At 33.7% G+C, this 18197-nt stretch overlaps 2 protein-coding genes across 4 annotated transcripts in view; one reads left to right on the top strand and one right to left on the bottom strand.

Annotated features, from left to right (window-relative positions):
• The window catches only part of LOC150100701 (sodium- and chloride-dependent glycine transporter 1-like), a 285409-nt gene that overhangs the window by 20374 nt on the left and 246838 nt on the right, over positions 1-18197 (top strand). The window lies entirely within an intron of this gene.
• Positions 1-18197, bottom strand: part of LOC150100703 (uncharacterized) — a 131723-nt gene that overhangs the window by 14047 nt on the left and 99479 nt on the right. For all 3 annotated transcript variants that reach the window (XM_090402065.1, XM_090402064.1, XM_090402063.1), the window contains one exon: positions 3572-3635. In XM_090402065.1, the coding sequence (XP_090258191.1) occupies positions 3572-3635 (64 nt within the window). The remainder of the gene's footprint in view (positions 1-3571; positions 3636-18197) is intronic.

Genomic DNA, 18197 nt, shown 5'->3' with positions numbered 1-18197 from the left:
TCTTTACATGTGAACGTTTCAGCATTGCAATTATCTTTTGAGTTGTATTTGCAATCTTTGACACATGGCCCCTAAACTTCAACTTCCTATCTATTAGCACTCCAAGATCCCTATCCTCATCAGTTTCTCCTAGCCTAATCTCACCAATATAATACGACATTGGATATCTAATCATGCCTAAGTGAATGACTTTACATTTACTGACATTGAACTGACACCTATTTTCCCATGTCCACAATTCCAGCCTATTTAAATCATTCTGCAAATACTGCATATCAGCAGCATTCCTGATTACCCTACCTATCTTTGCATCATCAGGAAATAACTGTATGTCGCTTGTCAAATCCTTCCCAATATCATTAATGTACAAATTGAATAACACTGGACCAAGCACTGATCCTTGTGGTACACCACTTGTTACCTTAAACTTTGCAGACTCAGATCCCCCGTATATCACTTTTTGATATCTGTCAGTCAGCAATTCTCTTTTCCATGCTAGTATTGTATAACCCAAACCCATTTTCTCTAATTTATGCAGCAGTCTGACATGCTGTATTTTGTCAAAAGCCTTAGCATAATCCAAAAGTAGCATGGTGTATCTATTCCCCTTGTCTAGTTCAATGGTAACATTGTTATAGAATGTGAGCAAGTTGCTAAAACATGGCCTTCCCTTAGTAAACCCATTTTGCTCATTGGAAAGTAGACATTCACTGTCAACCCAGTTCTGAATGCGAGCCCTAACCAATTTTTCCAAAATCTTCACCACCACTCCTGAGATACTAATTGATCGATGGTTGGATACATCGATCTTTACACCACCCTTGTGCAATGGAATTGCCATACATTCCTTCCATTCACATCTGCATTTCTTCATCTAATGAAGAGGTAACAGTGAGCTCAATGTTGTTCACCAGGTTGATAGCTTTTAACGATATGGGCACTCATTAGCTGAACAACCTCTTCTGCATCTGTATCCTTCACTCCATCTGGATTTAGAAGAGTTATTCTTCTAAATTAGTTATTCATTGTAACAAAAGTTACTCACTGTAGAAGATCTCAGCACTGATCATAGTGTTATGCCTCTTGTTTATCTTATTTCTGTGTATTTTCATTAACAGAGAATACTTTTTTTTTTAAAAAAATATTATTTTTATTATTATTAGAACGTGATGTAGTCTGTTAGAACCATTACTGAAATTGATTAATTTAATTATTTTGACCATTTTCCTCATTTCATTATAAGATTAAATATTTTTTTTTGTTGTTGTTCTTCAGGTTCTTGTATTTGTTTGGGTAAATTTCATTTCTAATAACAAAGCAAGAAAATGTCTTGTTTAATACCACTGTATGAATCATTATTTTATATTGATTTTTATATATTTTATATTTAGATGCATTGCAATGTATTACACACATTGCAATGCATCTGTATTTGTTTCTGATGTAGGAGCAATTCCTCCACGATATACAATTAATGCGGTAATTTTCTTTGAATTCATGCAAAATATAAAAGTTTGAACATTTTTAGAATTTTCGCAAGTAGCAATAACCTTACGTGCACTATTAACTACATCAGTAATGTGCGGTTTCGACATTGATTGGAATCGATGTAAATATTTGAAAGAAGTTCACTTTGTGCATCGCAAGTTAAAATTACCCATTTTGTTTTCGTGACGTGCATAATCTTGTTTGCGTGAAACTATGGTTTGCATTCCTTCTGCTGTGTTCGATGAAAATAAGTATGTCATCTGGGAAAGCAATAATATTGCTGTTTAGCTTTAGTTCAAAGTCACACACACGCACGCACACACACACACACACACACACACACACACACACACACACACACACACACACACACACACACACACACACACACACACACACACACACACACACACACACACACTAAATAAGATTGGTTCCAGGGACAAATTTCTGCGGAACATCATAATTTATTAGAATAATGTTATAGCTTTATTTTATTATTATTTTTTTTAACAATTTGGAATCGAGCATTTAATTCGGTCCTAAATTGGGCTGAATTTAAAAAATTCTGTCTAATTTAAGACGTGGCCTCGTATTGCTATTACTAAAATCTCCTTCAAATCAGATGGGAGAGTGCAGCCATCAGCGATAAGTTAAAAATGTAGAGTAAGGGTTCTGTTATAGACATCTAGCATTCTTTTTCAATTTTGGTTTTAACGTTTGTGTATCCTCATGTATTAGTTGATTTCAGGCCAAGTGTAACGTTTCTGATTTCATTTTTATAAGTGAGGAAAAGATCTTTCCTTCCTCGTGTACGCTCGCACGTAGACCCACACTTTACCGAATAGGCGTTCGAAACCAAATCCTACGGAACAGGTTGGTTAATCCTTATTCCCGAAGTGCTCTATGTCTGTAGATTGCGTGTGTTCCTCTGTCCCATTTGCCTGTTTTGAGGGACGAATAACCGGGATAAAAAAATCTCTCCACCTTCGTATGAGACCGGCTAACTCACTCTTGGATTGTAAACACCTGATAAAGGATCATTACGTCATAGACCGGATTTGAAATCGGGACTTTCAAACGAAAGGGTTCGTCTATACCGATGAGCTATGGAGATTCCGGGATAAAGATACTTGGAATGAATTCTTCTCGCCACGTCATTAACCGAGGTGGGTTTAGCATTCCTTAAATGCTAAACCCACCCAATAGCTGAACTGAAACGCCATTCAAAATTTAATAGTAATAATAATAATAATTTTAATAGTTTCCAAATCATTACATTTCATTGAATTTCATCAAGCCAGAGAGGAATTATTAACCTTTCGAATCGTTTTGCCAATTAAATGATCCAATTAAGTAGAGAGAGAGAGAGGGAAAGGCTTGGTCATTTCAAACTCTTCTGCCAATACAAATGGAATTATAACAGGTTAAAAGAAATAAAAATTTAATTTACCAGCAGACGTGAACCTAGAACTGTTTATTAACGGAAATTATGGTACTGAAGCGCCCTGAATTATCTTTTCTGCTTGTTTGAGAAAAAAATGGATCCAATTACTGCGATAAAAGCCTTTTTTTCCGCCTGTTCTTTCGTTATTATTTCAAATTGTTTCTCCAATAAAAATAAAATTATAACGAAACAGGAAGACAAATGAATGAAGTCTTGTTATCTTGGAGTAGTTTAAAAAACGAAAATTACAGACTCGCACTGTACTCAGTACTCTCGTGCGTTAACATTGTTTTCTCACTCTTATACAAATGTCGAAAACGTTCAGAGTGGAATTTTCGATTGTCGATATTTAGAGAACCCAGTCGAGTAGTGGCAGTTTTTGTAAAATAACACCCAGTTTATTTTATTACTATCAATGGAAATAATAATAAAAAATAAATTCATTAGGGTCTCTTTGGGTGAGGCATACCAAAAGCTTTTAGGTGACGTCAGACGGATAGAAAAACAAGAAATTATTAGGACGTCTGTCGCATTGAATAGTTCAAGAGGTTGAAAACATTCACATCGCATAAACTACCTTAATAGTAATAATATATATTAATATTCATATTTTCCTCAGCACTACTAATGACTTACCTTTATTATCAATAGCAAAGTTCACATGGAAAGCGACAACTGTAAACACAACGGTGTAAAATGTCTAAGAAAAAGAGAAAAAAAAACAATGTTAAAATAAGCTGATTTTCAGTATCCACAATACTTTATAATACTCTTTAAATTATGCTGTTGGTTAAAAAAAAAACAGCAATTGGAATGTAGTTGGTACATTTCTCTTTATATCGATCACATGATGGTTGTGATTGTGTTTTTTTAAATCCAGTATAAAATAACTTCCTACTACCGTTTGCATTCAGGGAAACCATAAATCCTATGGTTTAATGTATTTATTACAATCTTAACGATTATATGTGCGTCAAGCATCTTTGTAATGTTAGCGAACATCTAAATGTTACCACATTCAAAAACTAAGTTGCTGTGACACTTTTGTTGCTCAAAGTGACACAGTGGTCGTAACTTTTTTTTTGAAGTAACAAAGTATCTCGAACTTTGTACAAAGTACTTATAAGAAGTGACATTTTTGTAATGTACTCCATATCAATAATATTTATTATCGTCACATTAGGGCTTGTTATATTTCAATTTCGCCACTTTTATTAGAACTCTTTGGCGCTTATTTCTATTTTGGTTCCATTGAATAACCTCTTTTATTAATGTCTGTCCCACAATCAGGGAACGATAATGGTAGCAATTTTGGCGTCGTTTGCAAAGTAACAATCACATAAATTTTCCTTCCTGTTTCAATTGCCGATCGGTGACAGATTTTATATTAAAAAAAAAATTCTTCAAACGAAAGAAAAGAAACAGGGAAATTGTTTGCTTGCTACTGTAAGCTTCCAAGAGTACTAAACAGCGCTAATATAATCGACTTTCCACTTCCGTATAGGATTTTTCTTTAGCCGTAGACACGAAAATTCGTCTTTAGAATTGCTTTACTGGGAAATAAAAAAAAGAGATCATTGGTCCTTCAGTCATTATTAGGTTTCCTTACTGAATGCTTCAATTTTCTCAAGTTTCGTGAAGCGTTTATTAAGGAGATTTCAATTGTATTTATTTCCTTTTCTCTGGACTAGAGTTCGTAGGACACACACACACACGCACACACGCACGCACGCACGCACACACACACACACACACACACACACACACACACACACACACACACACACACACACACACACACACACACACACACACACACACACACACACACACACACACACACACACACACACACACAATCAATGCTACATGCTCACACATAAACCTTTATCTGTGGCACTTTTGTGTTGTAATTGAAAAGATTTTGTCCGAATCTTTCTAACTAAAATTAGACAAGTGAGGCGAATGTACAATAAACGACGAAGAAATACCACAAGTGATTTTATTCAAATAAGTTTAAATAAATAATTCTGTTTCACTCTTTTTCGAAGAAGAAAGTGGACTTTAAAAGAAAGATGCTTTTTCTTTAGAGACGAACATTTACCTGAGATGTTGAGCTGAATTTGTCCGTTATTTTAGAGTAACAGAAATCAGACATAGCTTAGTTTACACAAGCAATAAGCATGCATATTATGGGGCGTTAAGGTTCAGCCTATTCAACAACGTACGTATGATTATTTAGTTATTTTCACTTCAAAAAAGTAAAGTTGGGGAAAAAGACAGAGAGAGAAAGAACTCAGCTGATTAACATTTAATTTTGAATAATACTTGGGAACAGGAGGCTGATCGTTGATCATCTCGTGTGATGTGGGCTCACTTCACTAGTGACTGTATTGAAAAAAAAAAAGCTCATGCAGAGAAGAGGATTGCCTCCATAAGTCTACTACTGTGAAAACTGTTATTTTATTTAAATTAAGGGGATATTAAATCCCACATTGTTTTAAAACCGAATAAGAAACTCAAAGATTGGAATCGGAGAGTTTCATGCCGAATATAGTAAACTATAAAAGTAGTTTTATAGTTTAAAACGTGAGCTAATGCAAGTAGTCCTAGTACGTAGTACAATCTCGGGCAACTCGCAGCAAAGGTGGTAAAGTTCTGATCGCTATTCTTGGTATTTTCCACAATGTAAAAATTTCCTAGGAAATATATGGAAATGAGATTGTACTGCGTACTAGGACTACTTGCATTAGCTCACGCTAGTAATCGCCGATACTTTTATAGTTTACTATATTCGGCATGAAACTCTCTGATTCCAATCTTTGAGTTTCTTATTCGGTTTTAAAACAGTGTGGGATTTAATATCCCCTTAATTTAAATAATGTTTATATCGCCGAAATGAAGCCTATTGGCTCTTTATATTTAAGTAACTGTTATTTTATTTATAAGTTAATCCCACTAATGAAGCTTATAAACCTGTCATACTATATTAGCACTGAGATGGATTGGTGCGCTGCCTACAAGTTGGGTAATCTGCAAACCATGCTATAGAGATTTAACAAGATACTTTAAGCCACCCTAGGCTTCCAATAATTAGAATGATAGTCTTCTACATAGGGAGATAAAATTCATGTGCCAGCTAAAGACTTTTACACGCATCTACTCTACAGTGAAGATTCGAAATCCAAAACCTGGTGGTTGGAAAACGGAAATGCTAACCACTCAGTTACCTAGGAAAGCAATCTATTGTCATGTTAAGACATATATTGCTGGTTAATATACAAAATGCACAATATATTGACAATTTTGTAGATAAACAAAATCATCTGGATGTTTTCACATAATAATTTAGGAAGTAAATGCAGTTATTTAGTTACATCCTTGGAGAGTTGGTAATGATGATGTCCTTTAGTATGAAGGACCTGAATCCTAATCTTGTTTAGGCTGTGAGGAAGATTTATGTGGAATTTCCAACTGAAGATGAGTTAGCTCGTTTCGTATGGAGATGGAAGGATATTTCATCCTTAAATTCACAGTGTTACTGGCCAGAGACTGAATATGTACAGCCGAAAATGCAGATGAGATTAGCCACGTTATCATAGCATAAATTAGATTTATACGAAGCTAAGTGATTTGGCCTTGAGTGGCCATTAAGCTTAATGCGTTAAGAGAAGAGACGAAATACTCATCCGTTAAACTTGCTCTCCAAATAAGAATACTTCATATCAGATTACTCCCAACGTGCTTTCACTAAAAGCATTTTGATATCTAGGTTAAGCTGATTAAAGTTGTTAACAGAAGAAAACCATCATGTGATCGTTTCAACGAAGACGGATGAACGTTCAGGGGTCGAAAGGCTCAGTTTAGTGTTATTTCGAAATACTGCGTTGAAGACAGAACTCTCCTAAGTCTGTTTTGAAATAATAGAATGACAATGAAATTCTTTGTGGAAACATAACGGAGGAAGGAGACAGTTGATATCTTGAGATTCTGTTGCCTGCTTGGTTTCGTGAGTCTCCTATAGTATTTTTCTCTCAGATTTTTTAAATAATTAAAGTACAACCAACAATTCATTAATTTCTGACTTAGTGGTCATTCATATAAGTTAATCTAGAAAACAACAACAAAATGTTTGCACAACGATGAGATCTTGACATTTTCTCTTAGTAATTAAAATATTCATAGTCAACTATTCCCAATCGGTTACAGAGTCTTCTGAAAATGAGAACAATTTTTCCCTTGCATGTACAGATTCTTCACAAATATCAGCCATGTATTGTTAACCGGCTAGGTTAACAATGTATGTTTATGTATGTTTCTGAAAAGTCTTTATGTGACTCCAAAAATTGGATATCATTTTTGAACAAAAAATACCATACTTGACTTGGCTTGAAACATATTAAAATAATTGTTGAAACTGAAATATTTTTTTAACGAAATTTATGATAAAATTAATTCTAGCGGGTTTTTCTCCGTTTTTTTTTTTTTTGAATGAAAAACCAGAGTTTCCAGGAAGAAAAATCCAGCCTCATTCATACGAAGCAGGTTAACTCATCTTTAGTCGAAAAGTCTTCTTCGCAACCTAGAAGTAATTCGCACCTAAGTCTTTCTTACCTAAGACAAATCACGTGTCATTCTTGTGGCCGTGCTGAGTTTTGACTTACCCTTTAACGACAACTTACAATGTTTGGCCTTTAAAAATGAAAGAAATGTTTCTTAAATACCGAAGAAGATGTATGTGATAGCGAATCATTTAATATAACATTTAGTTTAGTTTTGTATGTGATTCCCATCCACAAATTTACAAATCTAGAGTACTGTAGATAGGTGAATGGTAAGATAATTTGGGAATCTTACTCCAGAGACCAAACACTGGTCTTTTTTTCAGGCTATTTCAAGCCTGCAATAAAAAGTTCTATGTTTGGTCTCTGGATCAGGATTTCCGATTACTAACCGTAATCTATCCACGGTACTGATATCGACGAACTATAGGCTAACAATCTTTCATGGGTAGGATTAACATATAATTACGTTTTATTTCTTTGTGTTTAGAGTGTAATTTATCTTTCCACATTATCAATTGCGAAGACCAAACTAGGAGGTTAGAGCAAATTATTCTGCTTTATAGAACCACTATTGACACTTTTGCAGAGAATGAAGAAACTTCGCCACTCTAAATTACTCACAATAGACTCCTAGACTATTAATCTCTCTTTTATTCACTTCTACTCCATAAATTGTAGCGTCGCAATCAGAATATACGCTTCTTCAGCTGACGGTTTTCACTCCAGATGAATTCACGATTGAATAACATAAGATGACCTACAAAGGAAAAAGACTTCTTTAAGGCCTCTTTCATGGACTGGTATCCATTGCAGACCACTGACATATTTTGAACAATTGCCAGGAAAAGAAAGAAAGGAAAAAGAAGCAGAATGAGAGAATTAAAATAGCCCATTGATTTTCACAAGGGAGAAAGCATCTGACAAGTATTCGGGCTAAAGAGACCGTTGCCATGGTAATCCCAGGTGAGTCCTGTTAACAACTCCTGCTATTCTATGAAGCCATTCTTGCATGGAATGATAATTAAGTCGGAGCACCATAATTTATTTAACTAACTCTTTTATCTACACCTTTTAAAAGAAAGAAATTATCTCACGCTTAGCCAACGTTGTTAATGAAACTGAAGCTTCGGTTGAATAACTTCACTGAAAGAAGGGAAATGCATTTATTAACGTATGTTACAATTACTGGACAACGAAAATCGATTGATTTTAACGACTGATTATGTGTTACTTAAATGATTAGTTCAGTACAGATTGGGTTCTAACAGAGGCGACAGCATTCATCCCTCCACTCCCCTTTATCGTGTCCCTTTTAACTCTTCTCGCCAGCCTTGATGTGGTCAAGTATTTCTCGGGTAGAATTTCCATTTAGATGTCCGGAAAGCTGCTTGTACTCCACGGAGTCGTTGTATGCGCTGTTCCCTTTGGGAGTAGCTGAAGAGAAGTCGGAAACAGGAAATGAAGTTACCGCAGGCTTGATGACTGAGAAAGCTTATCGAAGCCTGATAAAGTAGAAATCAATTCTATGCCTTTACCTGCAAAAACCAACGTTCTGTTCCTAGAAAAACAAAATTCGCTTTACAATGACCTACTTTTACAGAATATTTTTATTCGGATTCTCGTTTCTCATATTCAGTCAAAATCAAGCAGTATTTTGTAACTCAAAATCAAACTACAAAGAAGTTTGCCACAACCTTTGAAATCCATATACTCGTATTTTACCTAAATGTTGGGAAGCTTCGAGGGAACTATTAGTTGAATTAGTTTCAGTTATAGCAACCAGTTGTGTAATTTTCATTAAAAGAAATACTTTAAGAGAATCAAGCATTTTATCTCTTAGAGTAAGCCTGAACTAATTTTAGTTCTTGTTTGGCAAATACTTATTTGTCCAGGAACAACAATGTCCCTTTTTTCTAATTTATAAATGACAGATGGAGAATTTTAAGTCATAAAAATCACCCTGAAGTTTTCAAACACACGAAACAATATTTTGTTTTTAAATTTCGTTCTTCGACGAAAGTTATGTCATCCATTGTATGGTAAATGGCAGGTTATTTCCTGTCACAAAAGAGACAAACCGACCTCAGAGGAAACCTCCATATTACAGTTCAATTCCTCATGACCTCATGATCTTCATAATTGCAACCGTCATAATTGCAACCAGACAAACCTGAATTGCAAACTCACAAATTCCACATAGCTGTGGTTATCTTGATGTCAATTCTCAACAGGAATATTTGCACCATTAATGAGGGATAACTGTTTTGTTTTCTCAGATGTGATGGCAGTTTCTGTTTAAGACGTTTTGGAATAGCCATGAGCGGATGACCTCTGACTTAAACGTGATCATTAGAAAAGATGATCAAAGGCAAGGAAAGATTATTTTTAAACCTTTGAGTATTCTTTCTTACTAGATCGAGAACAAAGAGGAGTTTGTTTCCGACACTATGCCGAAATCGTACAAATTTCAATTTCTTTGCAAATAAGTAATACAGATTCGAAAATTACATTCCATGTATGAAGAGGACCAAATCGGTCTCTTCAGAATCAATGAAAAAAATATTGCTTAGCTAAGTCGAACCTTATTAAATCCATCAGTATTTGGAAAACAACAGCATTAATATTGTTTGCGAGGCATCCCATAGCACAAACAATAAAGATAAATTAATTAATTATTATTATCTCTCGGGGGAACCCTGTAACCTCTAGAGAGCGCGTCCCCTGGGTCGCGGATAGGGGAGCTCACCATGTATATGTGTGTATATATGTACTAAGGGGCTCCTCCCCCTGACGCCTACGGCGCCCCCCCCCCGTGTTCCGGACTGATAGGCCGGTTCTCCTTGAATTCTGATGACTCGAATTTTGAAGACTCGACACTCAGGATAGCCCCTGAGTGTCGAGTCTTCAAAAGGGGGGGTTTCTCCCCCATGGCGCCTACGGCGCCCAACCCCGAGTGTTTCGGACTGGTAGGCCAGTTCTCCTTGAATTCCGATGACTCGAATTTTGAAGACTCGACACTCAGGGTAGCCCCTGAGTTTCAAAACGTTTCAAATAACTTCACAAAAACGTTACATAAAAACGTTATATAAATACAAAAAACGTTACATAAAAACGTTACACAAAAACGTTACAACCTACATCCGTTTCAAGCCGATGTCACATCCGTTTCCAATTTCAGCTTATCATTTTATAGTATAGAGTAGATATATGGTGGGGTGGTCCGAATATACTGAATAAGGACTCGTGAACCAACGTGATCATTAGAAAAGATGATCAAAGGCAAGGAAAGATTATTTTTAAACCTTTGAGTGTTCTTTTTTACTAGATCGAGAACAAAGAGGAGTTTGTTTCCGACACTATGCCGAAAGGGGCAATCCTATTGATTGTAAGCGAAGTGGCACTCCCACGAACCCCCTAGCTTGATCTATCCTCTTCTTCTTCTACTTCGAGGAAGATTCACTCACTTTAATCTTTCCAATAAGGCCTATTCAGTCAGCTCTTCTTATTTTATGACCCTTATGCTATTAGAGTACTCGAGGGCCATGGGGTCTTTCCATTTCTGGCCTTACAACTATGTCCTCTCTATAAACCTTTACTATAATTCTACTCTATTCTCCTATAATCTACTCTTTCCCCTTCAATATACACTATTCCTCCTATGGGTTTAAATTTAGAAGGCTAGTTCAGAAGCCTTAAGGTAGCAGCCCTACCACTGAACTATTCCATCGTCAGGCTAGTCACCTGACATGGAGAACATAATTCTACTTTTAAGCTGACAGAAAACGATAATCGGAATGAATCTATGGAAAACGACCCTGGAATAGAAAAGGTAAAACGAAAATGGAAACGACAAAATATAATACATATAGCAAACTGAAATGTAAGAGGAATAGCATATAAAGAAATAGAATTAGACCAAATATTAAATGAAAGAAATTTTAAATAGCAGTAATCACTGAAACAAAAAAAAAAAGAAAAGGAACCACGAGAACCGAAAATTTTAATGTGATATACAGCGGAGCTGACAGAGACCAAAGAGTACAAGCAGAAGTCATGATTTGGATTCATAACTCCCTTTCAAAACAGTTAAAACATTATAAATTATGGAATGAAAGAATAATAGAAGCTAGAATAAAAATAGATAGAGGTTATTTAACAATAATTGGTTTATATGCACCAGAAGAAGGAAGAGCACAGGATAATATTAAATTTTTAATCAGCTACAAAATATATATAATAAAATAAATAAAGATGATTATGTAATTTTTGCAGGAGACAAATGCAAGATTTGAAGACACGAAAATTAATAATAACATAGGAATATATGGAGAACATACTCTAAACAGGAATGGTAAACAATTGATTGACTTTGTAGTTCATAATAACCTAAAAATAATGATTCTTTCTATAAGCATAAAGACATACGTAAATATACTTGGGAAGCAAGAGGATGGAAATCAATATTAGATTATTTTATCTTAAATGAAAAGACATCAAAGTTTTCGTTAGATGTTTCACAGAGGATACGAAATAAGCAGTGACCACTTCCTCGTTAAAATAAAATTAAGATTACCACCTAAATGGCTACAAGTAACAAGAACAGAAAAAAAATTGAAACATTTGTTTATAAAATTAGATTATTAAATGACACAAATATACAATGGCTATATGAACAAAGAATTAACCAATATCTAGATAAAATAAAACAAAATGAAGAAATAGAATTAGAATGGTTTAATATAAAAATGATACTAAATACAGCAGCAAATGAAAGCTTAGGAAAGAACAAAAAATTCAATAAAAGGAAAAAAAACTGATGATCTGGGATGATACAATCAAAGAAATAATCAAAACGAAAAAAAGAAGCCTATCGTAAATGGTTAAGTAGTAAAAGATTAGAAGATGAAATTGAATATAAAAGAATAAGAGCCATAGCTAAAAGAGAAGTCAGAAAAAGACATAGAGAATAATGGAACAAATTTGTTTCTAATTTAGAACATGATTTATATAAAATAAGACCCAATGTATATAAGATTTTGAAACACCTAAATGCAGATACCAAAGAAAACGTAAAATTAAACACTGAATTGAAATTAGAAGAATTTCTAAATTTCTACACAGAATTGTGGACAGATAAATATTTTTAAAAAAAAGACAACTGGCAAACACTTAATGAAAATGAAAAGGAAATAACTAAAGAAGAATTAGAAATCAGCATGAAAGAAACAAGAAACGGAAAATCACCTGGAGAATATAAGCTGGGTTCAGAACTGTATAAATATGCAGGATCAAGATTCAAAGAAAGACTCCTATTATTTTAAAATACAGTTTATACAATTGGTAACCCACAATAGAATGGAAAAAAGCAATTGTGATTCCTATCTTTAAAAAAAAGTAATAGAGATGACCCTAAATTTATTATAAGCATACTAAATTCCTGTTAGGAAAGAACAAAAAATTCAATAAAAGGAAAAAGAATGAAGATCTGGGATGATACAATCAAAGAAATAATCAAAAAGAAGCCTATCATAAATGGTTAAGCAGTAAAAGATTAGAAGGTGAAAATTAGAAGATTAGAAGATTTAAAATTTTGCTATATTAGCAAAATTGTAAATAACAAATTAATAAAATATTCTGAAAACTTTATTTTAGAAGTACAAAATGGATTTAGAAAAGGACGATCATGTATAGATCCGGCCTTTTGCCTAAAATTAATAACAGAGAAAAGAAGAGAATACAATTTAGAAACACATATTGCATTTATTGACTTTGAAAAAGCATTTGACAAAGTTAAAAGAGACATATTATTTAACATATTAAAAGAAAGACAAATACCAAATAATATCCTAAAAGCTATCATTATAGCTTTTAGGATATTAAAAGTATATATGAAAATAATCAAATACAAATAAGATTAAATCACGAGCTATCATTTACGAGAGAGATAAACCAAAAAGTCCGACAGAGATGTCCCCTCTCAGCAACTCTTATTAATATTTACCTAAATGAAATAATAATAAAAATTTCCATCAGGATATTAAACTTTCTTCTGCTGTGAACTTAAACACTCTCCTTTTTTGCCGACGACCAAATAATAATTACAAATTCAGAAGATAACTTACAGAAAGTTATTTTAAATCTAAATGAGATATCCAAAGATTATGGTATGATAATATCAACGGAAAAATCAAAAATTATTACCTTTAAAGGACAAGATCCAGCAAGAACTAAAATAGTATTAGATAACAAGATCTTAGAAGAGGTGAATTCATTTAACTACCTAGGATGTGTGATTACTTATGAAAATGAAAACCTAAAAATTGCAAAATATTTAAAAATAACAGGAGTAATTAACTCTATATTTAAACCAAACCTAGTTCAAAAACAAACCAGGCTAAAAGTATACAATACATTAGCCCTACCGGTCTTAATGTATGGAAGCGAAATCTGGACAATAAAACAAAAAGACAAACAAAGATTAACAACAGGAGAAATGAAGTTTATGAGAAAAACTGCAAAGTATACCTTATTTGATCACAGAAGAAACGAAGATATTATGAAAGAATTAAACCAAGAACCAGTAGTAGAAACTATTAAAAAATATAAACCTAAATGGATGGAACACGTTCAAAGAATAAAAATAGAAAGATTACCAAAAGAAGCCTAACCACGCTAGGCGGCCTAAATCCTTGATACGCATGATGGAGATGATGAATTTATTATTATTATCGGCATGAGTAAAATTAATATGCATCAAACTCATAAAATGTATTATTACCTGTAAATATGAAAATTACTGCTTGACGACAAACAAAATTGATAACATGCTAACAGTCTTCAGAGATATACTTTTAGATAAAAATACTTCTATTCCGAACTGAAATCACATCACGTGATGCAGTTGAGAGAGGAGGAAATAAACGTTTTATGTGATTGTAACAAATGAACACTATTCCTTTCGTCAAAGGAATTTCATATAAAAGAGTTTTTGAGCACACAGTAGAGGAGTTTCCGTTACAGATCTATTTTATATCTTAGATACATCACTTTGGGGTCAACGTGTTTCTAAAAATGGTGTGATAAAAAAAAAACAAAACAGGGAGGCAGATCCCAGAAAAGCGTTTGTATTACGTAGTTAATACAAGTTTGATTTTATCGCTTTTCTTTTGAAATGCATTGATTATTAATATTCTTCCATTATAAATCAAGTAATGGAAATTAAGTAATTCTGCCACATCCTATAATTAAACTTCAGCATAAAAAAAGATGAAAAAAAAGAAAGAAAGCATAAACTCATCTCCGCCATCGCTTGGAGAACGATGTTTTAGCCCTGAGGCTTGGCTATGACTAAGAATCGTCTGAACTTGTAGCATTGGTATTTACGCTAATGCCTTAATCCTGAGACGTAAACGCTCTCAATGACTAAGCTGAATCTGTAAGGTCGGTTCAGTTTTCTTATTTTGGTGTTAGCGATAAGAAGTTGGTCATTAGTACATGAACTGTTGACCAGTAATGTTTCCAACAACTTAAAAATGATACATTAAATTAAATTTTTATAGTTATGTTGGCTGCTAGTTATTTAGGTGAAGAGAATTACAGAACAATAGTTTCTGTTTGCAATAATTACCCCAAAATAGAATTGAAATTTATAGCTATTTTGTCAATGTGCTACTACAGTCGAAGAAAGCTATGGCATCATCGTGAAACAAAACGATAAATGTCCTTTGCTTCTAACAACATAAGTTCGAATTCCTTCAGCGACGTAAGGGACATTTGTTTTTTCGACCCAGCTTAGACGGGTAGTCTCAGATAATTGGAAAGGTTTTTCCGTCCTCGCGCTTTTCTTCTTCTTCCCAACTGTGTTTAAAAACTCACTTTTTATGCCATAGTCTCGACGTTAATTCCAACCAACTATTTTTGAGCAAACTCCCTGCGCTAGTTGCAAGCAAGCAAGCTAATGATGTACGTAATTATTCGACTATTTTTCTTTTTAAATGTAAAAGGCCTTTGCAAACAAGAAGAAGAAGGAAGAAGGATAGTTGAAGAGAGATATTTCCAAATACTAACTTTAAATTATTCTGCAAACATTTCTTTCAGAAATTCGTTTTCATTAGCAGCCAGTCTCGGTTCAATACTATTGTGAATAAAACTAACCCTCTCTCTCTCTCTCTCTCTCTCTCTCATGCATACATGAGGGAGAGAGAGAGACTTGGTTTCAGAGATCAATTTTATCTTTAACGCTTCATAGACAGAGAACGTTTTGATAAAAATGTTACAGAAAGAATTTTAAAAGCTCCAATGGATTAATTTATAAAACGACGCAATAAGATAAAAGAAAACTAAAATTGATTAATGGAAACAAAGAAGCGAACTAAAGCCTGAAACTGGGAAAAGTAAAAATATCAAGTTACGCATCGTATCTCTTATGCACTTACTTTTTGGGAAATTGACAAAAGTTTCTTACAGTGAACCAATAGACAATGGCTGAAAGAAGCTGAACTTTACATACACTCACCAGTCGCAGAACATGCGATAATTAAAAAAAAAGTACTCATTTTATTAAATGTACTTGACACGGAACACATCTTAAATAGGCAGTGTACTTAGTCCAAAAAAGAGACACGCAAAAGTTTAACTTATAATGAACATAATGCAGCTGTATTTGTGTTTATCATTCTAATACAAAAGTTCTTTATGACATTGAATGATAAAATTTCTGATAAGCTTGAGAAAAGCTGTCATGTGGTTGTAGTTACCCGAATATTCGTTGCATATTATGTCAGTCGAATGCCCATTTCTCAACCTATCCAATGTATTCAAGTAAACCTCTGATATTTGTCATCAATAAATGCAATTCATCTAGACTCTGAAATTTTAAACATTCTTCCGCGAGACGGTCGGCTGTAGGAAGTTAGGCAGAGCCTGTGTTAAGCTTCGATGCCATACAGGAAAAACACATTTAAAGGGGAATGTATTACACTTGTTAAATGAATTTTTTTTGTGTGTGTGTTTGTGAAGTGTTCCATATCAGGTACCAAGATCTATGAAAACATCCAGGTTTTTAATTTAAATGCAAAGTGTAAAATAAAAAAAAAAGGTTAACTTATTTCTGAAACCTGATGGTCAGGGGAATGAGCAACTCTAGAAATGCACAGTCGTAATACAAAACCGAAAAATAGACACTCTTTCCTTAGAGCCTATGAGAGCATAATTTATTAGTTCGCTGTAAGGTTCCAGTACCAGACAATATTGTTTCTAACTTTTGCTTTACATTAACCTAGTGGAAGGCAGGCGTTTGATATGAGCTATTTGCAAGTCAAGGATTAAAAGATACTCTTAGCAGTGCAAGAAAAAAATGTGTTAATTGAAAACATAAAAAACAAAATATTTCATTATATCTAAAAAATGTACGAATCTGTGGCGATCTATTACTATTTAGTTATTGCAACTTTACATTTTAGGATTACTTAAACTATTGACAGCCAGATTGTATTTTTTTACTTTACCCTTTGCGTTTAAAGAGAAAAGAGACTGTTTTCACCTCTTACCTGATGGTAATACAATGCATTTCATGAAACAGGGAAGGTGAAAGATATAAAGTTTCCTGTGATTGAAAGACAACGTACTGCACAATCAAGAAAGTTAAATAATTTTTTAGATAAATATGTTTTCACCTCAAAAGCGATTAATAATGAAGAGAACATGAAACCTGACACTTTATTGTAATTTTGAATAGGTCTGTTTGGCATATTTAAATGTGGAAAAAGGTTTAAAAAAGAGGAGAAGAGCTGGAGTCGGTGAGGAGAGAGATGAAGAAAAATTGTAATCTTTTAGAAAACTAGGATAATGAAGAATCTACAGCGAATAAGAATTTACAGACCAATGTCACATGACATAAACATGCTTAATGAAAAGAAAGGACTTTTAATTAAAATTCGTTAGAAAAAAAGAAGAAAAAAGTGTAAGAGCTATCTCCTTTTCTTGCCAAGTATATTTTTCTAGGCTTTCTCCTTTTTCTAGATAGATCAACAGTTACCAAATTACGATATCCAACTCTCTTTGAGGAGAAATTCCAAATCCGTATGTAGTCTATAATATATCCTTAAGCGCAACATTAAAACTGAAGAAAATACTTTTGATTAAAAAAAAAAGCTTCCTAATATTGATTTTTCTAGAAATTAATCAAATAATACAATTTGGGAAATGTTACTTCAGCTGATAATATAAGCCGTTTGTAGTCTTGCGGGTAATACGGAAGACAGCAAATTCCTGATTAGAGCTAGTTCTAACTCGGAACAGAATTTTCGACTTATAAGCACAGAAATTACCCTTAAACTGACTCACAGCAACCTCTTTCTATCAACTTCATTTGTTATTTTTAAGACTTATCTCTAATATACAGCAATAATTACGAGTTGTACATATGTTCCAATCCCATCAAACTAAGAACCTTCATGAGTTCTGCAACTGTAATGCATTTCCTTTCAATATCACCTTTCTCTTGATGTTTGGCATAAAAGTAAATACCTCGAATTACTCCTATTACTTTTCCTAGAATTTGAGAAGATTTCGCATAGGGTAGGGTCCTCCTAAGCAAAAAAAAGTTGCAATAAAAGTTCATCTTGTGCCGCAGTGGAAATCGAGCTCAGGGATTATTTACAGCCAATCAAATCCCTACCTTTGCGAATAACGATACT

Source organism: Typopeltis vanoorti, chromosome 12 (assembly GCF_054136105.1).
Source record: "Typopeltis vanoorti isolate ZY-2024b chromosome 12, IOZ_Tvanoo_1.0, whole genome shotgun sequence".
Classification (NCBI taxonomy): Eukaryota; Metazoa; Arthropoda; class Arachnida; order Uropygi; family Thelyphonidae; genus Typopeltis; species Typopeltis vanoorti.
Note: the sequence above shows the minus strand (reverse complement) of the source record. Positions and strands in the feature narration are given on the sequence as shown.